The sequence below is a fragment of the Nomascus leucogenys genome, chromosome 22a (assembly GCF_006542625.1).
Source record: "Nomascus leucogenys isolate Asia chromosome 22a, Asia_NLE_v1, whole genome shotgun sequence".
Taxonomy (NCBI): domain Eukaryota; kingdom Metazoa; phylum Chordata; class Mammalia; order Primates; family Hylobatidae; genus Nomascus; species Nomascus leucogenys.
The window spans coordinates 68,506,303-68,531,441 of NC_044402.1; the positions used below are offsets into that span (position 1 = coordinate 68,506,303).

The 25,139-nt window shown below is 39.6% G+C and overlaps 1 protein-coding gene and 2 long non-coding RNA genes across 7 annotated transcripts in view; 1 reads left to right on the forward strand and 2 right to left on the reverse strand.

The window, feature by feature from the left end:
• RCAN2 (regulator of calcineurin 2) overlaps window positions 1-25,139 on the forward strand; it is a 283,804-nt gene that overhangs the window by 235,321 nt on the left and 23,344 nt on the right. For all 5 annotated transcript variants that reach the window (XM_012500925.2, XM_030803461.1, XM_030803462.1 and 2 more), the window contains 2 exons: window positions 20,399-20,572; window positions 22,390-22,561. In XM_012500925.2, coding sequence (XP_012356379.1) covers window positions 20,399-20,572; window positions 22,390-22,561 — 346 coding nt within the window. The remainder of the gene's footprint in view (window positions 1-20,398; window positions 20,573-22,389; window positions 22,562-25,139) is intronic.
• LOC115832439 lies at window positions 1,910-16,555 on the reverse strand. Its single transcript, XR_004027943.1, has 3 exons — window positions 16,419-16,555; window positions 7,267-7,455; window positions 1,910-2,634 (listed from the first exon to the last, which is right to left on the reverse strand). It is a non-coding gene; the product is annotated as an uncharacterized LOC115832439 (long non-coding RNA).
• Window positions 23,911-25,139, reverse strand: part of LOC115832438 — a 79,667-nt gene continuing 78,438 nt past the window's right edge. The window contains exon 4 of the long non-coding RNA XR_004027942.1: window positions 23,911-23,997. This is a non-coding gene — a long non-coding RNA (uncharacterized LOC115832438). The remainder of the gene's footprint in view (window positions 23,998-25,139) is intronic.

The window sequence follows — 25,139 nt, forward strand, 5'->3', positions numbered from 1 at the left end:
TTTTTCTGTGAAGAACCAGATAGTAAATAGTTTAAGTTTTGCAGGTCATATTTCTTGACTGTATTGCAGCACAATTGCAGCACAAAAGCTTCAATATGTAACAAAAACACAATACGTGACTGTGTTCCTACAAAACCTTATTTAAACATAAGCATCAGGCAGATTGGGCTTAGTTTGCTGACTCCTGCCTTCCAGAAATAATCGGGAAAAAAAAATCACACATCTAGTCACATTTTACTATGAAAGTTCTGAACTCCAAAATTAGGGAAATTCTGGCCGGGCGCGGTGGCTCACGCTTGTAATCCCAGCACTTTGGGAGGCCGAGGCAGGCGGATCACGAGGTCAGGAGATCGAGACCACAGTGAAACCCCGTCTCTACTAAAAATACAAAAAAATTAGCCGGGCGTGGTGGCGGGCGCCTGTAGTCCCAGCTACTCGGAGAGGCTGAGGCAGGAGAATGGCGTGAACCCGGGAGGCGGAGCTTGCAGTGAGCCGAGATCGCGCCACTGCACTCCAGCCTGGGAGACAGAGCGAGACTCCATCTCAAAAAAAAAAATTAGGGAAATTCTGTAAAGCTTCCAAAGACAAAACAAGGCCAGGATCTCACTTGTCTTCTATAACACAGTTGGCTAGAAAACAATGGAGTCATATTCTGGGGAAAATTGAAGTGATTCTTAACCCGGATTATGTTCTAAGTCAAACTATCAGTCTAGGGTGATGGCAAAATACACATATATGTGACCAGTCAATGACTTAAAATGTTTATCACCTCTCACTGTCGTGGGAGGAGAGGGCCTACTCAAAGACGTTTTCTCACACAACGTAAAATGTTACTCCAAGAAAGAGGAAGATATGAGATACATGAAACAGTTGAAATAACCCAAGATTTAGATGAAGAGAAATCCAGTTATGACTATTATACGGCAGGTCTAAAACCCGATCCATTGAAAGTGAGACACCACCTCAGAGGGTTCTATGATGAGTGACTTTATTAAAGAACACATTTAATATAATAACACAAAGGATAGAATTAGGAACCTGGAAGTACAATTTTGTGGAGTTACCAATGAGATAATGGCTTATGTCTGCTCTCTTCAACAACAGTAGAAACGCATTTAGGAATTTTAGGAGGAAAAAAATGAGACAGACATGATTATTTAATGAAACAAGTAAAAATTTGTGCTGTCAATGAAGTGAATAAAATGGTGTTTTCTGAAACAGCAAATCCAAACTCCCACAGGTCAAGAAACTTAGAGTAAGAATTAAGAGAGTCACTGACTGTTCTTCTAAATTTATTTTTTGTTTATTGCATATATGACCATTACAGTTACTTCTCTATGTGGCTCTTTTTTTCTACCACTGCTTTTGTCACTTTTATATAATATTTTATAAATTTGCCCTTTTCCATGATTTTATTCTTAAGTAGGCTCAGGTTGTTTTTAAATTAGTGAATAGAAGTCTTAAAATTTTATTTAGATATCAGTATTATAACATCTTCTGATTTTCTTAAGACAGATGACAGACTTTACACCTAGAAACATAAATTTATTTTTCTTGAGATTTGTATTTAAAGTATAGAAGACTCCTTCAGGAAATGAATATTTCTTGTTTTAAAGAAATCTTTTTCTGAAAGTCAGCAATTTCTCATATTTCTTATATTTCTTATTTTATTTTATTTTACACAAGGTCTCACTCTATTCCCCAGGCTGGCATGATCATGGTTCACTGCAGCCTCAACTTCCCAGGCTCAAATGATTCTCCCACCTCAGGCTCCCAAGTAGTTGGGACCACCAGTGCATGCCACTCTGCCCACCTCATTTTCGTTTGTTTGTTTTGTAGAGATGGGGTCTTCCTATGTTGCTCAGGCTGGTCTCAAACTCCTGGGCTCAAGTGATCCTCTCACCTTGGCCTCCTAGAGTGCTGGGATTATAGGCATGAGCCACCATACCTACCCTCTTTAATTCTTTTTTTCTGATAAACTTAGGTAAAGTTAAATGTAATGCTTTTCATTTAATAAAAATATTAACAGTGATTATCTTTAACGTATGGGTCACTTTGTCCTTATGTTTATGTATATTTTTCCAAGTGGTCTACCATGACCATGTTATTTTCTAAAAAGAACAACATTATTCCTTTCAAGTTACAATATCATTCAAAGCTAGAGCTTGGCAAATGCATGAATTAGAGGCTCGACGTTACCATCACTTGCCCATAACCTTTAACTAATCACTCAACCTCATTTGGCTTTGGTTTTATGAAATTAAAAAATTGGATTGAAATTTATATTTGATGATTTTGAAAAAACTTATCCTAGACCTGTTTTTTTGTTTGTTTGTTTGTTTTGAATTGTTCAAACCCTTTGCGTCATTTACAAGGTCAAAATATATCAGGGAGGATTCTTGACTTTAAATGTTGGTGGAATGTCTCTGGGTTTTGTGTGTGCCTACATTCATGTCCCAAGTTCTATGCAGGTCTGCCTCCAACTGGTGATGGGGCCTTGAGCATGTCATCCCCTACTCTGTGCTTTGCATCTTTCAATTTTCAAGTAGAGGGGTTGGAATCAGTCGCCTCCGGTGTCCCTTCCAAGAATAGAGGTTAAAATGATGCTGGAGACAAAGCTTGATCACTGGGACCCTGTGGGAAAAGTAGTTACAATTGAGTGAGATCAGGGAATCTGCTGCTTATATCCATGATGCAAAGCCTGAGGATGGTCTCATTCTCATGGATGTACTGCTTCATCTTAAAGGTACCAGGATTAGGCAACATAAAACAGCAGAAATAAATTCTTCCGGGGATACTCCTAGGCAGATTGGGGGTCACATTACCAATCAGCTCAGGTCAAAGCTTGTACCATTTGAATGTCTCTGTACATTCTCTTCTTCACTTGTTCATGGGAACTTCCAACAGTGTCCCACCTACCCAATGTGTTCCCTCTTTGTAGTGGGGAGAAAACTCAGTCAAAATAAAGAACGTGCAGATAACACGATAATAATCAAAGGAAAAACAATGTCGTGATCGTAAGAACAAATCAGTCAACAAGAGTTAATGCATTAATTAATGCAAAGAACTGAGAACTATTAACACCCAAGGACAGTACTGGTAATCTCAGTAGCACAATTGTATAAATCAGTTTATTCAGAGTCAGAAGTGCTTAGGTCTTAAATGGTCCAACCCATGTCTTCTAAACTGGTACCTCTTAAACTTCAATGGGATACTAATTATCTGGGGGGTCTTGTTGAGATAAAGATTCTAAATTAGTAGGTCTAGAGACTTGTGACCTGAGATAATGCCTATTTAGGAAGCTTCTAGGAGATGCTGCCACCGCTGATCTGTTATCCATAAGTTGGACTATAAGGATGTAAAGCACTTAGAACAGTGTCTGCATTTAGGAAGAACTGGTGTTAGTGATGATGACTATTTCTACTAGCTGCAAGAATTCCAACTCTTCACATGCTCATGTGCTACAGGAGTACCAAGAGTTGTGCAGCAATAGCCATATTTTTAAGTTGAATAACTAGAATCATTTTGTAAACTCGTTTATGAAATTCTATGGAATAAAAATTTATTCCATAACTTTTATTAGATCACAAATAAGCAGCCCTAGTTAGAAAGCACATTTATGGAATGAGCATAATTTGCTGCTGAGAACTGCAGAGAAGGCCTGCACATTTTGACAGGTTCCACTCATCAGGAGGACTGTCACATCTCTCCAGTGAGCTGAGGACCACAGTTTCAGAATTACTAACTCAGAGGACCAACCAATTGGTGACCACCTATCCAGTGTGCCCAAGACAGTCCTGAAGTCACAGCATAATTAATAGCACCCCCATCCTAGCTTGGACAATGCATTGTGTAGTCATCCTAATTATAGTGGACACTATCTATAAATTACTGGCTTTACCCAGCTTCCCTAGCTCTCTCTAAACTTTCATTTCTACCACATGGAGAAAAAGGAATTCTCAGTCAAATTTTCTTGCTTAGCTGACAATGGTTTTGGCACTGAACGATGCCTATATTCAACAATCCTGAAGTTTTGTGTGTAACACACACACATATACACACACCCACACACATGGAGGAAACCAAGTTTCATCAATACGATCCAATTTTCAGGTGCTTCTAATCTGAGCTGCTTATGTGAAGTTCTCTTCCTTTTGACAGAACCAGCTCCTCTTTCATTTCCAATCATTTCTTTAGGATTGCACAAGAATTCTTCATACTGCTGCTGGTCTATGAGATATGCATGAGGAAAAACTAGATGAAGACAAAAGATGTGTCCATCCCACTGGGTGAGATGCACTGAAAGGGATGAAGCCATATTGACCCAGCTTCCCTCTGCCATAGATAGTCCTCTGGGATGAAATCTGCATTCTGTCACTGACGAGCTGACCACCTTAGGCAGATCGTTTAATCTCTTTTAACTCGTTTCTTCATCTGCCTCATAAGTGTATTGTGAGAATGAAATAAATTAGCATATGTGAGGGGCCTAGTGTGGGCTTGGCATATAGAAAGCATTTTAACCTAAGTCATATCTAATAAATTCCCACATGAAAATGTAACCACTGTGCAAAATTGCATTCCCAAATTTTGGGCAGTGTTAGCCATAGCCGAAGAGTCGGTTTTGTTTCTAGTAAATCCAGTTCAGCCATGATAGATGTAGACTGTCATGTTTCAATTTGGAAAGGCTTTCCTTCAGGTCTCTTGTGTCGTGAATCTGTGATGGGTTGAAACAATCATTTTTGTTTCAAATCTTAAGGAATTTGAACATGAGAGATTTAATTGTATGTAAGGTTTCATCATTAATATACATTCTTTTTTATGTCATTACATAAAGTACAGAGGAAAACAATAGAAAAGGTGAGATGGAGAGGAGGAAAAGAGATTAGGAGTATAACAAGCTGCACACTTTCTAAATTTAATGATTGAATCATAAGAAGTTCCTTATATCTGCATCTTAAAAGAATGCAAATGCCATTTTAATTTCATGGGAAAAATAAGTTAAAGGATACCCTGCTGCCTTTGAAAAGCTTACTTTGATCATTTGCCAAATGGCAAAATGAATGGATTAAATTTTAAATTGCCTGTCTTCAGAAGGACGTGATATGGAACATATTTAGGATTTGGCCCTTTAATTTAACATTAAACTTACTAAAAATGTCCTCATCAATTATTGACAGCCCGATTTTAAAACAGAGCCTTCATCTCAATGTTAAGAAGGTAGACACTGCTTGTTTTTAGAAGTACATTTTCTACTTTCAGCTACAACACTGGGTAGCATTCTGCAAAGGGGTAATTTTTTAAAGAGGCTGCAAGCTGGTGAGCAGTTTGCCTATCTGCATCAGCAGGCTCATGACCCATCATTTAGAATTCAAATGGAATGTATTCAGTGAAGCATCTTGCTATTAAATAAATGTAAAAAAATGTGTGAGTGCTGACTGTTAAAATACCAAAATCTCAAATCTCATTTGATTTATGTTTCCTATGATTCTGTGGGTATTTAGTAACAGATGTTATTGTGCAACAAACAAGGCCATTCCTAGCAAAATATGGCTTAGGGCTAACTATTATTTTTATCCTCTTCCTAATTCCTTAAAATACCTTTTTTTTTTTTTTTAGAAACAACATCATATTAATGTAAATATTTAAATCCTTTGATAATGCTGCTCTCCTGCCTGGAGAATTCTGAAGTCTTCCACTGCCACTTATTTCCACACATACAAATTCTATCCATCTCTTACAGGCCATTTCTTCCTTGACCACCCCCCTATACTAACACACACACATACACACACACAACACACACACACACACACATACTCTCTGATGACACATTATTCTGAAATATATTCATAATATTTTAAATAGTAAGAGGAATTGGAGATTAAAGCTCAATAGAAGAAGGGTATTTGGTAGGGGAGTAGTCAAGAAAGACTTCTGGGGAGAAATTTGTATAATTTTTATTTTGGCATCCCTGTTTCATTACATTATGGAGGATCTTAATACATATGTTCAGTGTGCATTTGTTGCTTTGGTTGAAGGATAACTTTGAAGAAAAGAACAAATTCACCAAAAGGTAGTGTGTGGGAGGGAGGACTGTTCTCTCAAGGTTGTCTCGTTCATTTCATCACCAAGTGAGCCCTTTCCAAAGTGTAGGCATCTGCATGTCACACAGTTGGCACTCAATATTGAATATGTGAGCAAAACACAAAAATGACACCATTACTGCCCTTGAAGTTCTTGTAATCCAGTTAATGATGGCACATTTGCCCTCACTAACAACACTGTTATGGGAGCACAGCAGAAGGATGTCTAAACCTTAATGGGATTCAGGACAGATTTCTTGGATTTGAGATGTGAGCTAGGACTTGAGAGACAATTAGAAAGTTATCTGCAGGAAAAGGCTGCTACTGGCAGAAGGAAGAGCAAATGAGAAGGCTTGCAGGCACAGAATAACCTGCCTTTGGGAACCTGTAAAGAGAAGTTTGGCTGGAATATAGGCAACAAAAGCAAAGGAGAGGTATGAGATTAGTGGGGTGGGTGATGGCCATTTTATGAAGGGCCTTTAATGCCAAGCAGAGCCTTATTCTAAAAGCTATGGGGAGCCACTAAAGAATTTTATATAGAGGAATGGTATAATCAGAATTTTCTCTTTTGCTTTATTTATTTATTTATTTAAGACAGAGGCTCACCATATTGCCAAGGCTGGTCTCAAACTCCTGAACTCAAGCAATCCTCCCACCTTGGCCTCCCAAAGTGCTAGGATTACAAGCATGAGCTACTGCATCCAGCCCAGAATTTTCTCTTTTAGAAAGACCTCTCTAGCAGCAGGCTTCCAAGGTTGATTCTTGGGTGGCCAGACAGAGAACAGGGAGACCAAGTGCAGTCATAGGGTAAGCCACAAAATTGATGGCAGGATGAACAGGGGGCTGATGGGAGACGTAATGAAAGATCCAGGGAACATAGGGCTTGTTGAGTAGTGGGATGTGGAAGTGAGGGAGAAGGAAAAGATCAGGATAACATTTAGGTTGCCTGCTTAAGCAACTGGGTAGAGGGGGCCATTTGTTGTGATAGGATGAGTGGCAGATTTAGAGGCCCCAGCTTAAAAAAAAAAAAATGGCTTCTGGGCCATTACATGGAAGACACCTGTTGGAAATCTCAGCAAAACAATTGAATATGGGGTGTGGAGGTCTGGAGATGGGTTTGTCTAAAAGACAGTAGAGGTGTGTTGGGAGAAGAGGAGAAAGGAACCAGATAGGAGGGGCTTACCTACTCTGTGTGTGAGTTTCTGATGTTTTCAATAGTCACTAGCATCTTTATCCTTTGCTCACTGTTTCTCTGAGCTCCAGCTAGTGGTGCAGGATCCCCAAAGGGAAGGATTGAAGGCAATTACCCAGTTGATTTCCTCCTTAGAATTATTTAACTTATCATGTTGTTTTGTAAAGGACATGTTTAAACCTTTACAGACAAAAAAGAAATTTTGTGGTTAATTTGGGCTCTATATTTTAAATAGATAGTAACATCAATAAAATCAAGTTAGTTTAATTAGAGTTTATTTCATAGGAGACATTTTGCTGACATTCCTATAATTGCTCTTTACAATCTTTGAAGATTATATACAGATACAAGTATAGATATAAATATATAGATAGATGTAGACATGGATATAATATACTTGGTTCTGGATATAGGGAGATTTGGATGTACAGCTAATAAGCCAAATAAAAGCATATAAACAAAATGTTTATCTTCCAATCTGGGATAAATAATAGCTCACACACACTTACTGTGCTCAGCACCTTTTAAAGTGATATAAATATACTAATTTACTTAACAGCCAGGATACTCCTATGAGGTAGATACTGTCATTATTTCTATGTTATAGATAAGGAAACTGAGGCATCAGTGGGTAAGTACATTGTTCAAGGTTGCACAGCTGGGACCAGCATTTAAACTAGGTAGTGTAGCTCTAGAGTTTGCTAGTAACATAACTTTATACTGCCTCTTCTTACCTGTATCTTATAGATAAATGAATATTTAAACGAATTTAAAGTAAAATTCCTGTCCTCTTGTGAGACTGGATAAGCTGTGTAAGAGAGGCTGTGCATTTCATCAATTCCACATGCACAATTAGAGACTATATCTAATCAAGGCTGATGACAGCCACAGACGTTTGTACAGATTAATGATCAGAGAAGAGGAATTGATGGGCCAGAGAAGGTTGAAGCTGTCAGCTTTTAGGAAATGCCCTCAGCCAAGGCAGCAATTGATGTAAACTGAAATGTGGCAGCTATAAAAGGACTGTCAGATCCTTCCTTTGCATAAAAAGTATTTATTACCATGCACAGAAGCCCAATTTTGTGGCATGTAACAGAGATCTGTATTCATAACTACTTACTCAGAGGTCTTTAGTATGCCTGGTCCACCCTCCTCCCCATCCTGGGGACATGTGAGAGAGCTCCTTTCTGCTACCTCCTACATTTTCATAGACCCATTGGGGGACTTAGAAGTGTCCCGGTGCAGGCAAGAGACTTGCAGGCATCCACAAATGGTACCTTGCTCGGCATAGCCGGGCTCCATAGCCTCTGGTGAGTGCCCCACCAGAACAAGCCCTGGGTTCACGTGATGAGAGGGTCTCTCTCACTCACCCAAAGGATGGGCAGTCACTGCATGGAGTCAGAACAACAAGAGCCCTAGGCATGCAAACTATGCTGCTTTTCAGTTCCTCTCTTGGTCCATTCACCTGCCCCTACTTATTGAACAGCTTCCAGGACAGGTTCCAAGCAATCCCCCGACTTGCTCCTCTTCCTCAGTCTCCACCTTGGGTACTTACAAAGTGGATTTAGGCAAGGAAAGGATGTACTCAGCCATCTATAATAGGGTGTGTTGACTTAAACTTTGCGGATTCAAGTCTCTTGGCTTGTTCTGGTGATTAAACCTTTTAGGGAATTGACCCTCATCAGCTAAGAGTATAATATTTTGAATATAATAAGAAATATATTTTTTGTCTTCCTCCCTGTTTCCTGGCACACAGTTCCAAGAACCCCTGGAATCTCTTCAGTGATAAGTGTGTTTTTGTATGCTAATGAGAACACTAGGGGCCCTGGGTGGCCTCAGGATGGGGTTAGAACTTTCAGCTTTTCAGCCTACTGTCTGACCTCTGGGAAGGGGAGAGATGCTGAAGTTAGAGTTGATCACCAATTGGCAATGATGTGATCAATTCTGCCTGTGTAAGGATGCCTTCATAAAAACCCAAAGGACACCATTCAGGGAGTTTCCAGGTTGCTGAACATGTAGAGGTACTTAGAGCGTGGTCTAGTCCAGAGAGGAGCATGGAAGCCCAGTGACCCTTCTCGCATCCCTTGCTCTATGCATCTCTTCCATCTGACTGTTACTGAGTTGTATTCTTTATAATAAAAGGATGAGCATAAGTAAAGTGCTTCCCTAAGTTCTGTAAGCCATTATAGCAAATGATCGAACCTGAGGAGGGGGTTTTGGGAACTTCCAATTTGTAACTACTGGGTCAGAAGCAAAGCCTGGACGTGCAATTGGTGTCCAAAGTGGGGCAGTCTTGGAGTACTGAGCCCTTAACCTTTGGGATCTGGCACTATCTTCAGGCAGATAGAGTCAGAATTGAGTTAAAGCGTAAGACATCCAGTGGGTGTCTACAGAGAACTGGAGAATTGCTTGCTGTGAGAAAAACTCCATGTGTTAATGACCAGAAATGAAGTAATGTGAGAGTATAGAAAAACCAATGTTTTGGTTTTTTTTCTGTACAGTACAGTGATAGAAACACTGTACTTGTTTTAGCTGTTCTGAAAACCTGGACTCCAGATTATTTTGTGACTGCACGGTACATACTTCACACTCTCTTGGGCATATTTCCCAGGGGTTAAATGAAGCTTCAGCTTTAGGGCCTCTTATTTGCATTTGTCTTTACCAAGACTTAGTAGAGCCCTAGCATTGTGTTCATGTGGTTATATGTTTTGGCAAAATTTGCAAAAGTTATTTCCTATTTTTGTTCTCATTCTTAAAAAACAAACCTCCAATGTTTATGCTTAGTTGTTTTTTTTGTGTTTTGTTTTTGTTTTTGTTTTGAGACAGGGTCTCACTCTGTCACCCAGGCTGAGTGCAGTGGCATGATCTTGGCTCACTGCAACCTCCACCTCCCAGGTTCAAGTGATCCTCCCACCTCAGCCTCCAGAGTGGCTGAGACCACAGGTGCGCACCACTGTGCCAGGCTAATTTTTTATATCTGTGCTTAGTTTTCTATTATTTTGCTTAAAGAAGGCTCCCCAAGGTGTGAAATCTTCAGGTTACATAATACTTGGATTCACCCCCACTCTGCCTCCCTCATTCAAAGTTTATTCCAGTTAATAGTCCTCATACACGTTTTTGTTTGTATTGGAGGCATTTGGGTTCTTTGTTTGTTTGTTGGCTTGGAGTTTTTTCAAGTTCTGAATGTTTAGATGATGACTAAGTACAATCAGAGAAATGGAGATTTCCTTAACTAAAGAAAACTAAAAATATACTTTTGAATAGCAATGTTATTCAGCCACAGTGAACTTTAGGACCGCTACTGGGAAAGAAATAATAGACTGGAACATGGATCATGGAACTTGCTCCACTGAGAGAGGTGTGTGATGAGTCCATGAGGTTTTAGAACAAAGTGGCTTCTTCTAGAGTTTGCGGCTGAGTATTAGATCTTTGCCTCTCACAAGAACTCCAGGGAGAAAGGATAAAGGCTTCTATACCTTTACCAGCAAGCTGTCTTTCCTTGAAGCAGTTATATGACACAATGTCTGTCTGCTTCTCTTATTAGTGAAGAAAGATTGCAGTTCCTCTTTTCACAATGATTTTTATTTAGGTACCATCAGGACCACAAATGGAACAAAGCATAATTTCATACAAGTTTGGCTGGCCTAAGAAATCCTGATAGGTTAAAGTCCAGCTGTGGGAACTCTCACATGCACGCCAGTTATGCCCATCACGTAAGGAGTCTGCATCCTGTCCAGGAGGTCCTCCTGAGAGGCCCATCACATCCAGAGTGGTTCCCCAACATGGGATTTGCCCATGGCTTGTCAATAGTATCCATTGAGAAGTGATAAACCTAAAGGAGTGGTTTTACTCTTTGGCAGTTTCTAGTAGGTATTATCTGAAAGATGAGAGCCTTGTGATTTTGAGAGATGCTGAATTTCTTATTAAAGCAATTTATGCCCAAAGGGATCATAATTGTGAAAACTGAAAAATATTTAAAGCATACAGCATCATTTGGAAAGCAGATAAAAGCACCATTGGACTTCCCTAGTAGCTGTTTCTTCAAGGTCAGCACTGTTCTTTTGGATTGACAAGGAAAGCTGGTTTTCTTATTCCTGTTTGGAGACTTCTCACTCCTCTGCATGTATCAGTGATATTTATGCAGTATAAATAACTTGAAATCACTAGTTTTGGTTTTGCTAATTGGCTAGTTGTGTGACTTAGTGTATGTGATTAGCTTTTCTGGCTTTCAATTGCTTTCTGGGTAATATGATTTGGCTCCTCGTCCCCACCCAAATCTCATCTAGAATTGTAATCCCTACATGTCGAGGGAGGGACCTATAATCCCCACCTGTCTAGTGAGGGAAGTGATTGGATCATGGGGAGAGTTTTCCCCATGCTGTTCTCATGATAGTGAGTGAGTTCTCACGAGATCTGATGGTTTCATAAGGGGCTCTTCCCCCTTCACTCTCTCTCCTTCTCCTGCTGCCATGTAAGACATGCCTGCTTCCCCTTCCACCATTGTTAAGTTTTCTGCGACCTGCCCAGCCATGTGGAACTGTGAGTCAATTAAACCTCTTTCTTTATAAATTACCCAGTCTCAGGTATTTCTTTATAGCAGTGTGAGAATGGACTAATACACTGGGTTTCTCAAGGACAACAAAACTTCCAATTCTCCCTCAAATAGGACTTATTGAGGATTCAGTGAAATAACATTTTAGAAGTTATGGTTTGTCTGCCACCTGTCTGATTTAGAGTTAAATTGAGGGTAATATTTTAATATCCTAATATTTTATAAAACACTTTGGGGTTTTATATTGACCAAATAGAACATATTGAGCACTTCCTGAGTACTGAGGTCACTGCTAAAAGCTATTGATTGAAAAAAATAATAATACTTTCTTACATTCTGATTGGAAACTCTAACAGACCAATCGCTGCTTGTTTCATGTTCTGTAATTACTGAAGACAGTGCTCTCCACATGACAACATCTTTTAATGAAGATGCTGGAGTGATCCTTCTGCCTGATTTTTAGATCAGGCCCATCTTTATTCCATAGACCCTGTGAACTGTATAACTGATGAGGGTTACTCTATCCTGTTAATGTTAAGAAAGATTACAGGCAAAATGTTGGCCCACTCATTGCGATATTCAAGGATCTATGAGAAGCTTTTCAGCTTTTCGGAACAGACATCCTTCTTGGCTTCAATGTATGTTTCTACACTTGTTTCCCCCTTTTTCTCTTTGTGTTTTCTATTTTACTTTATTTTATTTTGCCATAATATATCTTTATAAGACATGTTTGAGTCTTTTTAAAAATCTGGGGCACAAATAAGAAACAAATAATTATAGTAGAGGTGAATAAGATTTAAGGAAAACCACAGTAAGCCTCTCTAAGACAGCAAGAAATACCCGTGTCCGTATATCTCAGACTACTTAAGAAAAGCAAATACATCTAAAGGTAGAAGTAGAAGCCTTAACATCCACAAATGTTCATATTTGACACTATATAATCATTTTATTTCAAATATAGCCTGAGTTCGGTCTGGATCTGTGTTTGTTATTTGGTAAGCAGCACACTCACATCTTCAGACATTCTACCTGGAACATATTTTATTTTATTTATTTTTCTTTTTTGAGACAGAATCTCGCTCTGTCACCCAGGCTGGAGTGCAGTGGTGCAACTTGGCTCACTGCAACCTCTACTTCCTGAGTTCAAGCGATTCTTCTGCCTCAGCCTCCCGAGTAGCAAGGATTGCAGGCATGTGCCACCACGCCCAGCTAATTTTTATATTTTTAGTAGAGACAGGGTTTCACTATGTCAGCTAGTCTGGTCTTGAACTCCTGACCCCAGGCGATCCTCCTGCCTTGGCCTCCCAAAGTGCTGGGATTACAGGCGTGAGCTACCGTGCCCAGCCTCCAACCCCTATTCTAACCTCTCCCACTTTCTTCTCTAGAGTCCATTATTGATTTTCTCAGAGTACCATTTGTGCTCTACAATAATCATTCCACATCCTCTCCTTACCAAGTCTTTAATTGCTCTGGGCAATGCTTATTCCCTAGCAATTACACATTGCTAGGCAGATTATTCTCCAGTTCCCCACCTCTCAAGCCCAGAATATTAGGCTTAGAATTCTCTGGCTTTCCCCTATGCTTCTAGACTGCTGTTCCATCCCTTTTTATAGATGATCTCCGTGAAGCCCCTGCCCTCCAGTTGAACTCTTTTCTTCCTGTCTGTGCTGCCATACCCTGTGGCTCTTCAGGTCACTCCTCCTGTTTCTCACGCAGCTTATCTGGCTCATGGTTGTCCCTCAACTCTGTTTCCTGTTGTCCTCTTGAGTAGGTGTTCACCGTGCAATCCTCTCACCTCGCTATTCTTTAGCCTCTATTCCCATCATCTTCACCCTGTCATCCATCACAATTCCATTCATGTGCCTCATGTTGACCCTAAGGGCATCTAACACTGAAAACCTTCTGAAACCTTAAACTTACAAAATTATCTTCTGGGTTTACAATTTTTTTGTCTTCTACTTTTCCCACTATGTCATTCCTACAAAACTTATTTTTCTGACTCATCCAGAACCTTGAAGTCTCACATCTTCCCATTCTTTCAGTTGAATGTGATACTCCTGGCTTCTCTTCTTTCCTCACAACCTCTCATAGTCGGGCATCTCATTGCCTCCTTGCGAAGCCTTTCAAGTTATTCCTTCATCTTTCTTTTCCTATCCCTCAATACACACACACACACACACACACACACACACACACACACACACCTGTCTTGTACTCATCACCTTGGAATGACCCAAATATCCACTTCCTCGTCTCCTGGGGGGGAAATGGTGTAATTATATTAGGTGCTCTGTATTCTTCCCAGAGTCATCTGGTTCTGTAGGTCTGCAAGACTGCCTATATTTGTTTCCTATATTTGTTGTAACCAAGTGCCACAAACTGAGTGGCTTAAAACAATAAAAATTTATTACCACACAATTCTGAAGGCTAAAGTCCAAAGCCAAGGTTCAGCAGTGCCACAATACCTCTGGATCCCATAGGAGAATCCTTTTTTGCTTCTTCCTAGCTTCTGGTTGTTTGCTAGAAATATTTAGCATTCCTTGGCTTGCAGAGGTGCCACTCCACTCCACTGTCTTCACGGGACACTCTCCCTATGTTTCTCTGTCTTCACATGACTTTCTTATAAGGACACTAGTCAACTTAGATTAGGGTCCCACACCACTTCAGTACGACGTCTTTTTAACTAATTACATCTTTGATGACCCTATTTCCAAACAAGGTCATGTTCTGAGGTCCTGGGGTTCAGACTTCAACATATCCTTACTATCTCTTCTCTCTCCCTCTTCGTTAGTTTCATTTCTTCAGCCAATAAGTGTTTCCCCACACTACCAAAAATCTGCTTGTGACCGTGACTTCCCATGTAGTTAGCCCAGCTCCCTGGTTTTCATTGCCAAACTCTTTTTCCAGCTTTTTCTCTGCCCTTCACTCCTCCATCCGTAATTAATCTATTTCTATTACACATCTGTTCAAATAGCTCTCTCAGTAAAGTCATCAGCATCAGCCCATTTGTCAAATCCAGTGGTGTCATCTCCATCTTCACCCTATTTGACCTTCCTGCAGCATTCAATACCAGTATTATCACACTTCCTTGAAGGGCAGCTCTTTTCTGACCATTATGTTGTACACTTAAGGGTCTCACTAGACCTCCTGTCTTTCCCCAAGCCAACTGGATCCTTACTTCTGAGATCCTATTGTACAGCAGTGTTCAGTGTGTGGTTTATAGACTCATGAGGGATCCCAATACCAGTTCCTATGTTGTCAAAACTATTTTCATAGTAATACAAAGGTATCATTTACCTTTTAAATTGTGTTAACATTTATACCCATGGTGCAAAAGCAATGACAGTTAAAACTGCTGGTACTTTAGCATGAATCAGTGCAGTGCTACCAAATTGTGCTAGTAGTACAGTCATGTGTTGCTTAACCTCAGGAATACAGTCTGATAAATGTGTCCTTAGGTGATTTCATTGTGTGAACATGATAAGAGTATACTTACACAAATCTAGATGGTATAGCCTACTACACATCCAAGCTCTATGGTATAGCCTATTGTTCCTAGGCTACAAACCTGTACAGCATATTACTATACTGAATTCTGTAGGCAATTGTTACCCATAAGTATTTGTGTATCTCAATATGTCTAATCATAGAAAAGGTATGGTAAAAATATGATATTATAATCTTGTGGGACCACAGTCAGATATGCAGTCCATTGTTGACCAAAACTTCATTATGCAGTGCATGACTGTATTTCTATTCTTCACAGCCACACACTCACAGTTAAAAAAAGAGAAAAGAAAAAAAGCAGAAAAAGAAAGAAAATGCCAATTTTACTTAGAAATGTCCTTGATAAGGCAGTAAGTTTTATTCATTTTTTTTAACCCTTTACCCTTAAGCACACACCTTTGTAATATTCTGAGTAACAAAATGGAAAGTACACATGAGAAGCACTTCTGTGACATCCGGAAATACAATGTTTGACTGGAGGAAACATTCTAAGCTGTCCTAAGCTGCCCTTGGTACTTTTCTCATGGAACACCATTTTTACTTGAAGAAACAACTGACAGGCAAAGTATAGTTATGGACACTTTGGTATTTGGCAGACAATTTCTCAAAAATGAATGAAATGAATCTGCTACTATAAGAAAAATAACTGAAAGTGTGTGTTGCCCAATAATAAAGAATGAGCTTTCAAGCAAAAATTAAAATTTTGGAAAACTTGTATCCACCAATGTGAATTCCACAGCTTTTGAATTTCTAAAGACTTTTTGATAAGATAGACGGTAGATAAAAAGTAATGGCAAAAATCGCAATTACTTTTGCACCAAACTATAGTATTAATGAATGTGATTTTTAACACTGTATTGAAATTGGTCAAGTTGGAAAAGTTATATAACTCAGGGAACCAATATTGTCTAAATGATTAATGTACAGTATTATGAAATCATTGCATGGGTTAAAATTTATTCAAAGTGAAAAATAGATAAATGGATCTTAATGAAATCATATAAAATGTTATATGATTACACAGTACACTTTAAGAAACTACTACGTATTGAGTTTTGATGAGATATCAAGGAAGAATACTCACAATTATTTGAAGGGCTGTTAAAATACTCCACCCTTTTCCAACCACATATTTGGATGAGGCCAGTTTTTCTTCATACCCTTCAGTCAAAACAACTTGGTGCAATAGATTGAATGCAGAAGCAGATATGAGATTCCAGGTGTCTTTTATTAATTTGGAAATTAAATAGGTTTGCAAAAATGTAAAACAATGTCAGTCTTCTCATTAAACTTTTTCTTCTTTTGGAAAACAGTTATTTTTCATTAAAAAGTTTATGTGAACAAACAAAGGGCTTATTATTATTACTTTTAAATAGATTTATATATAAATATTTTCAAGTTTCTCAGTTTTAATTTCTAGTTCAATAAACATTGTTAAATAAAACCCACATTTGCAAAAATTCTTTAGGATCCTCAATAATTGTTAAGAGTGTAAAGAGGTCCTGAAACCAAAGAGCTTGAGATCGCTGCTGTAGAACTTTATTCAAACAGGACGCTACAAAGAGAACTAATGATCAAGGAGAAGTTAATAATTTATTGGATTTGTTGGGTAACAGAACTGGAGAAAAATGGCAGCCAGAGGACAACAAAATATTATTGTGTCCCTGGTGAGAACCTGCGCATCAAGACCACAGAAGATTTTCTGTAATGGCAGTTGGAGAATTCCTACAGCTAGTGCTTTTGGTGACACTGTTTTGCCTCAGTGTACATCTGGTGGCTTCATTGTGCTGGATCTGCCTCTAACTAATTTGGTCTGGTATCCTGTTGTCTCAGCAAATGATATGTTTGTAATGTCACTAATGGAAACAAAAATAGAGAAGGCTAGCAAGTCCCTATTCTTGGACAACTGTCACCCCTACAAATAAAGTTCCCAAAAGGCATGAAAAGAGAGGACATGCTGAGTAAATGTCAGCCGTTTATTATTATCATCATTGTGGACTTTAAGCCCCATATGATCCAGTGAAAACCCTCGTCCCTGAGCTCTGGGCTACACCCCAGGTTTGGTGCAAGAGCTCCTTTTGTTTTTCAGCCTAAGCCCAAAACAAGGAATATCACAGTTTCATGTCAATGGCCAACTCTAACTTGGTAGGAGTTAGTGCCTGGAGCCCTCCATTGAGGATCAGTGGGAGCAAGGTGTTCTTGACGTCTGCCAATGCCTCACAAAAGAGGTAGCACATTGTCAGCACCCTCTAAGCCTAAAACCTGGACTCCTTGATTCTTTGCTCCTGATGCAGTCTCTTGAGGCCAAACCGCTCTGATAAACTGAGATGTGAAGCATAAAAATGAAATACGAAATGAAAAAGAAGGAATTAGACTCAAAGGAAAAAAGCACCTCACTTTCAAAGGCTAGCCTTAACGGCCCAAGCTTAGGCATTGGAGAGGTGATGAGAAGGTGAAATTCCCACCCTGGAAATGGAAAAACATACCACCACAAAGAAGACCTAAGGATTCTGTCCTTAAAAAAATATTATACTCTATATGGAAACAAGAGTTTTTAATCTCTTAATCCTCCTATTCCTGAAAACTTCCCAAACTAATCAAACTACCAGCTGTGATTTGACCAGTTCAGAGTACTCTCATTATGAGGAAACAGAATGCATTTTAGTCATCAGGATTCCTGCTCAGGAAAACACAGTATTGTTGGGACAGAATTCCGTAATGAGACTACTTGGAGTGGTAGCTGAAGCCCTGAGTCTGGGAGTTGGCTGATCCCAAGGCTTGAGAGATGAAGGGAGACAAAACCTGCTCTGCATAAGACAAGGAAAAATTCTTGTTCTGTTCATGATGGGAAAAGGAGTATAAGAAAAAAACTGAAAATGAGAGAAAGAACCCCTCAAATCTTCACAAATGTCATAAAAAAAGCAAAAGCTTTTATTGTATTCTTTGGGGTCCTTGTACTGGTATAAAAGAGAAGAGTGTGGGCAGACAAAGGAGTCAAAGATAGGAGGGGGAGCTGCAGCCTGGGGATTCTCAGAAATGGGCAGCAGGGTGTGGAAGCATCACCAACATGGGCTTGAAGGTCTGATACAAGTTGATCTGGATGCCCAACAGGCAGTAAGACCTTCCCTGACATTTGAGTTACTCTTCCTGTGGAGCCTCAGAAGTCAGTGTTTTTACAACCCCACCTCACTATGTTGATTCTCTTAGATGTGATCTAATTAAATATAAATGCTTTTATTAAAATAAGCATCTCCTCCTATCAACCTGACAGTATAGTGCTTTATCAAGTTGACAGTATCTCTCTAGTCAGGGTCACAAGGACTTTGGCTTGGTCCTGGCTCTGCCACTGACTCTCCATGTGCCCATGGGTAAGTCCTTTTCAGATCTCAGGGTTCTGACTCGTAAAATGATGGAGGTGAAGAGGAAAAGGTTGAGTTCATCATCTCTTAAGTCCATTCCTAGTTAAAATTCTATGAATCTTGCGGTATTAATATTTCATGCATCTCCATCCTTACTTGTACTCACTGTTATGAGAAATTACCTCTTACTGTTGAAATAAAAGAACCAGGTTGGTTATATATATAATTTTCTTAGTGGCAGTTTCTCTGTTAAGAACACACTAGCTTATAACATATACTAGTTTTCTTATAGTAAGGATATTTTTATGACTAAGAGGAACCAGACAGATCAGACAGATGGTATTAACATATATACCTATATATTTTTTTCTTTTTTAATTCTCTAGTTTTCTGTTATGCCTTTTTGCAGTGTTCTGGGTGTCCTCTTACTTGTGTGTATCTGCTTTACATGTTAGATTGTTAGATGGTCGAGGGTCAGAACAATGTGATACTCATCTCTGTATCCGCTTAAAGTCTTGAGAGAGACCATGCCTCATACAAAGTGAGCATTTAATAGATACTTATTCCGTTGAATTGAAATTGTGTATTGAGTCTAAATTTTTTAATTACTGCTTTGTATTGTGATAGCTTGGTTATGCTGTAGGAATAAAATAATTCTCAAATCTCAGTGATTTAATGCAATAGAGATTTTTTTTTTCCTTGCTAAGGCAAAGTTGACTATAGAATGGGGTTGGAGTAGGGAGAAAACTATTTCTGCTTCATACAGCCACTCAGGGACCCAGAGTGAAGACAATCCTGCTTCTGACAGCTGTACCTTTTGAAACACATGGCCTCTTCAGAGAAATAAACTAAAAAATTACTCAAGGGCTTTCTTCTGCCCTCTACACGTATTTCATTGACCAGGACTAATCAAATGGTACTGCCTGTCTAGGAAACTGGGTGGTGTGGATCCCATATTTTTAGGCAAGAAAAGTGCCCACCCCTCCCTAGGCCTGGCATGGTGGCTCATGCCTGTAATCTCAGCACTTTGGGAGGCCGAGACAGGTGGATCACTTGAGGTCCAGAGTTTGAGACCAGCCTGGCCAGCATGGTGAAACCCAATCTCTACTAAAAAATACAAAAATTAGCTGGGTGTGGTGGCACATGCCTGTAATCCCGGCTACTGAGGAGGCTGAGGCAGGAGAATCACTTGAATCCGGGAGGCAGAGGTTGCAGTGAGCCAAGATCATGCCACTGCACTCCAGCATGGGCAACAGAGCAAGACTCTGTCTCAAAAAAAAAAAAAAAAAAAAAAAAGAAAGAAAGAAAAAGAAAAGTGCCCCCAAGACTGGTAATCACTAATGTTTACCATGTGCTTTACTCAGTAGCTCCAGTATTTTGGAGATACTGAACTTCTTTGAGAATCTAATGATCATTATGATCCCTCTCCTCTACAGAAATACTCAACATTTTGCATAATTTCCCATTTGTTTCATGTACTTTGAACCCTATTCACTGGCCCTCTAGAGAACCTTGGACCAAGATTATAAATCATTCAGGCATGTTTTGCACCTGACAACAGATCTACAGATGAAAAAAATACATTTCTGGTGTTCCATTTAAACTGTATGTTATTAACAGCCTATTTAGTTGTTTGTTTTTATCAGATATGGCATCATACGAGACCCGTGGCCAATGGATTTTCCTCTGTGTTTGTTTTTATCAGGAAAAATTTGAGGGACTGTTCCGGACTTATGACGACTGTGTGACGTTCCAGCTATTTAAGAGTTTCAGACGTGTCCGTATAAACTTCAGCAATCCTAAATCTGCAGCCCGAGCTAGGATAGAGCTTCATGAAACCCAATTCAGAGGGAAAAAATTAAAGCTCTACTTTGCACAGGTAAGGTAATTATTTACCAAAGTTATTCTTTTTGCCCTACATTATTTTTTACCGTTTTATAATGTAAATGAAGCCCTTTCTACTTTCAGATTGGTTGGTAGTCTATAAATTAATTCACCGAGAAATATACCTACATCATGATTTCCAGACAGAAACAGCTTAGTGGTTTAGAAAACAGGCTCTGAGAGCTGCCTACCAGAGCAAGTTACATAATCTAACTGGGGCTCCTTATTCTCATCGTAAAGTGGGGATGATCAAGATCTACACCCCATACTGTTATGAGGATTGCATGAATTATTGTGTGTTTAAGTGCCTAATATTTGGCAAATACACAATAAATGCCAGCTAGTAGTTATAATAAGAATGATGTAATCACAGCTACTCCTAACCTTCCTATCAGGGTTATAATTAAAACTTAAATTATATGACAGCTTTAGTGGAATGTATAACCTTTCAATGATTCATATTTATGAGAAAAGTTTACAAATATATGGAAATTAATTTGTTTCATTCAAAAATCAATTCTAGCTCTTCCAAAACGAAATGAGTAATTCTTGGCAATGCTTATGAAGTTCACAGCAATAGAAATCAATATCCATCATGTTCCATTAGTGCCCTCACCTCATCATTAGATACCTTGATCCATCTCTTAAGTGATCTGTAAGTATGGTTTCCACCTTTAGATTCTACAGAGATGGCACAGTGAAAAGAATACAGACATTGGCCCTGCATCCATGTTCAAATTCCATCATTGCTATTCTAATGTGTGTGATGTGGACAAACCTCAGTTTCCTCGTCCTTAAAATCTCACTGAGTGAGATTTTATCTCAATGCTTAAAAAGTTAAGCATTGAATTACCATCTGGCCCAGCAATTCCACTCCTAGGTATTTAAAACAGGTACTCAAAACAAATATTTGTACACACACGTTCACAACAGCACTATTCACAATAGACAAAAGGTGGAAACCACTCAAATGTCCATCAATGGATGAATGGATTAGCAAATTATAGTATGTCCATACGATGGAATATTATTCACCCATAAAAAGGACTAAAATACTGACAAATGCTAGAATGTAGATGAACCTTGAAAACATTATACTAAGGGAAAGAAGCCAGACACAAAAGGTCACATATTCTGTGATTCTACTTACAGGACATATCAAGAACAGGTAAATCTGTAGAGACAGAAAACAGCATGGTGGTTGCCAGTGACCAGTGGGAGACAGGAATGGTAGTAACTGGTAATAGTAGTACTGGTAGCAATAGGCAGAGGAGTTCCTTTAAGGTGATGAAAAGAGCTTGGATCTGGATAGAGGTGGTTGTTGCAGATTGGGAATGTACTAACTGCCACTGAACTGTTCGCTTTCAAGTGGTTAATTTTATGTTATGTGAATTTCACCAAGGAAGGAAGGAAGGAGGAAAAGAGAGAAGGAGAGAAGGAAACATTTGGCAGGTGCGTGGTGGGACAGTGGACTGGCAGCATCGGCATCGCCTGGGAACCTATTAGAAATGCAAACCCTCAGGCCCCATCCCAGGCCTCCTGAATCAGAAATGTGGGGGCTGGGGCTCAGTAATCTGTGTTTTAGTAAGGACTGCAGGTGATTCTGATGTACAGTAAAGGTTGAGATCCACTGTTTTCAGGATTAAATAAGGCAATTGAGCACATGGTATGTGGTAAGTGGTAATTATTATTACAGTCAGGTTCATCGGTTCATTTGTCGCAGGCTGAAACTAAACCCACATTTTAATGTGCCAACATGACACATCTGAAGCCATGATGAATAAGTGTCTTCATCTCTACTCTATTTGAAAGGTTCAGACTCCAGAGACAGATGGAGACAAACTGCACTTGGCTCCACCCCAGCCTGCCAAACAGTTTCTCATCTCGCCCCCTTCCTCCCCACCTGTTGGCTGGCAGCCCATCAACGATGCCACACCAGTCCTCAACTATGACCTCCTCTACGCTGTGGCCAAACTAGGGCCAGGTAAGCTTTGCAGCCCATTTTAAAAATAAACATTTGTCAGCAACCTAGAAAAGCCAAATGAGATTAACAACCTTGAGATCCTGGGTTCACAGTAACATCTGCATTTCTAATACATTTTTTCCTCTGTGTGGACAATGAGAGGGAATGATGGATGAGAATGCAGCATCAGACTTTGCACCTGTTCAAAAAGCAACTCAGGAACCTGTACTAAAATGATGTCAAGTCCATGAAGCTTCTGGATTGCAATGCAGATATTTTAAGATCCAACAGCACTACCTAATTCTTGTGGGACTTAACTCTATCCCAGGAGGAAATTGTTTCCTCAGAACAGACAAAATGAACCCTACCAGCTGTAAGGAGGCATCTATGCTGTGCAACCCAGTTTTATTGCTGTCACAGTGCTAGTACACACTCAGGAACCTCCTGTTACAAGAAAACCTGCCTGCCAAAGTGAAACCTCCAAGTTCCTGAGAAGTCAGTCGCAGCAGCCTCTAACTTTAAAAAAATCTTAGTCACTTTGTTCTGATGTTGGCATATGTAGCTCTGATTCACTCATTCTCATGCAGTATAGCATTCTAAAATATGAATCTACCACCACACTTTATTTACCCACTCTCCTGTTGATGGACATTTAGATTATTTCCAGGTTTTTTGCTATTACAATCAAAGTAACACTTAACATTCTTGTGCATCTCTATGCACTTGTCCAAAAGTTTCTTTAGGCTTTGTACTTAGAAGTGATACTGCCCTCAGTTTCAGCAGATGATGACACCTTGCACCCCAAAGTATTTTTTCCTATGTTATATTAGGAGAGGAAATAATAGAAATTGAAGTGGCTGAAACCAGGTGGCAGCTGAGAATTTTAGCGCTGTGAATTGAGTGGTAACTAATGGCCATTCTGTCTGCTCCATCTACTGCTGGTTATCTTAGGATAGGAAGGAGCTTTAAAAATAGAATCTGAATGCCTGACCCCACCCCAAGAGATTCTAATTTGATGTGGGTAATGTCCAGGTATCAGTACGTTTTAAAAGCTCTCCCACTGATTCTAATATGCAGATGAGTTCAAGAACCACTGGCAGCTAAATGCCAAGTACCAAGAATAGTAAACTTGTAAGTTCTTACCAGTTTCTTAATGTGTCAGGAAAACATTTGGCCCAGAGTCACCCACCCCAGAAATCTGCAGTTTTAATAATCACATGTGTTGATTCTTGTATATGCCAAAACCTGAGAACCCTAGGAATTATGGTGACCAACTGTCCTGGTTTCTCCAGGACTAAGGAGTCCCTTGGCCACAGGACCTTCACTGCTAAAATCAGAAAATTCCCAGGCAAACCAAGAAAAGCTGGTCATCTTACCAGGTACCCAGATTAAGATGATGCTGATCTGATTAATAAGCACTTTTCTTGCAAGAAGATTGCCAGCTGTTGCATTGTGGCCTGAAAGTTAAATTATAGAACTTTCAAGAGCAAGCTCATTGGAGGTTTCTTTGTAATCACCATCACATCACTCAGCTTCTCAGGCCCTTTAAAATGGCCATAAGTTTTACCTTCAAGAAGCAGTAGGTATGTCTAACTAACATGTGCTGATGAAAGAAGCAATATAATAATAAGAGAGATGTTAGTGAAATATGATTTCATTAAATGTCTGGTTCACATCCAGGATCCTGATCTTAGACACTCCCCCTTCAGAGAGCCACATGTGTGATATGCTTAAACACTGCACAGTGTATAAAGTAAATTGACTCTACTCACATGAAGCCTTTTGAAGCCCTTTCCCACAGTCATTCAGGACATTGCAAAAACAGACAAGCACACATATCTAAATGGACCAATTTCAGCCAAGGTCCTTGGAGCTGCCAGTTTGACTCCTATGCACAGATATTGACAAGGACACACTTGAACACTTTGTAGAGGTGTTTTGAATGTCGGCAAACAGAGCTCTTTATAGAATCACTAAGGTCTCGGCTAGAGGACCTAGGAGTCTGAGCTGCATTTTACAGAAAAGGAAACTAAGGTCCAGAGCGAAGCGGGGAGCTGATTTGACAATGAAAGTGCCAGAGCTTCCAATGCTGTGCTCTTCCTACTTCACTACTTAGAAAGGAGGCTCAGGCTATGTCACACCTTCTGACCATCACACCCCAGCTGGACTCCAGTTCACTCATGTGGAGCTGATAGTCCAGTAAAATTCAAATCATTTTTATCAAGACTGTGAAAGAACATTAGTTGTTGTCAGCATTCACAAAGATTGATGCAGAGAAAGCTAAGGGCAAGTTCCAGACACCCTTACTGGCTGACCAAGCTGAGTCCAGGCTCTGGAAGGCACAGACAGGGACGAATGTGACTTGGGACTGATGGAGGCAGAAGGCACAGATGGGATGGGAATTAGGCCCCAGAAGGGATGCTCACAGATCCTGACACAGAAGAGGGAAGAAAGAAAGAGGGAGGAAGGAAATGGTCTTAAAGAGGCAGAGAAAAAAAAGCAGTTGGCAGTGGGAGGTGGGGGGCTCGAAGTGGTAAATAACTTATCAACAATGTTAAAAATGCATGCCTTTTACCTTAATTGTACAGCTAATCTATAG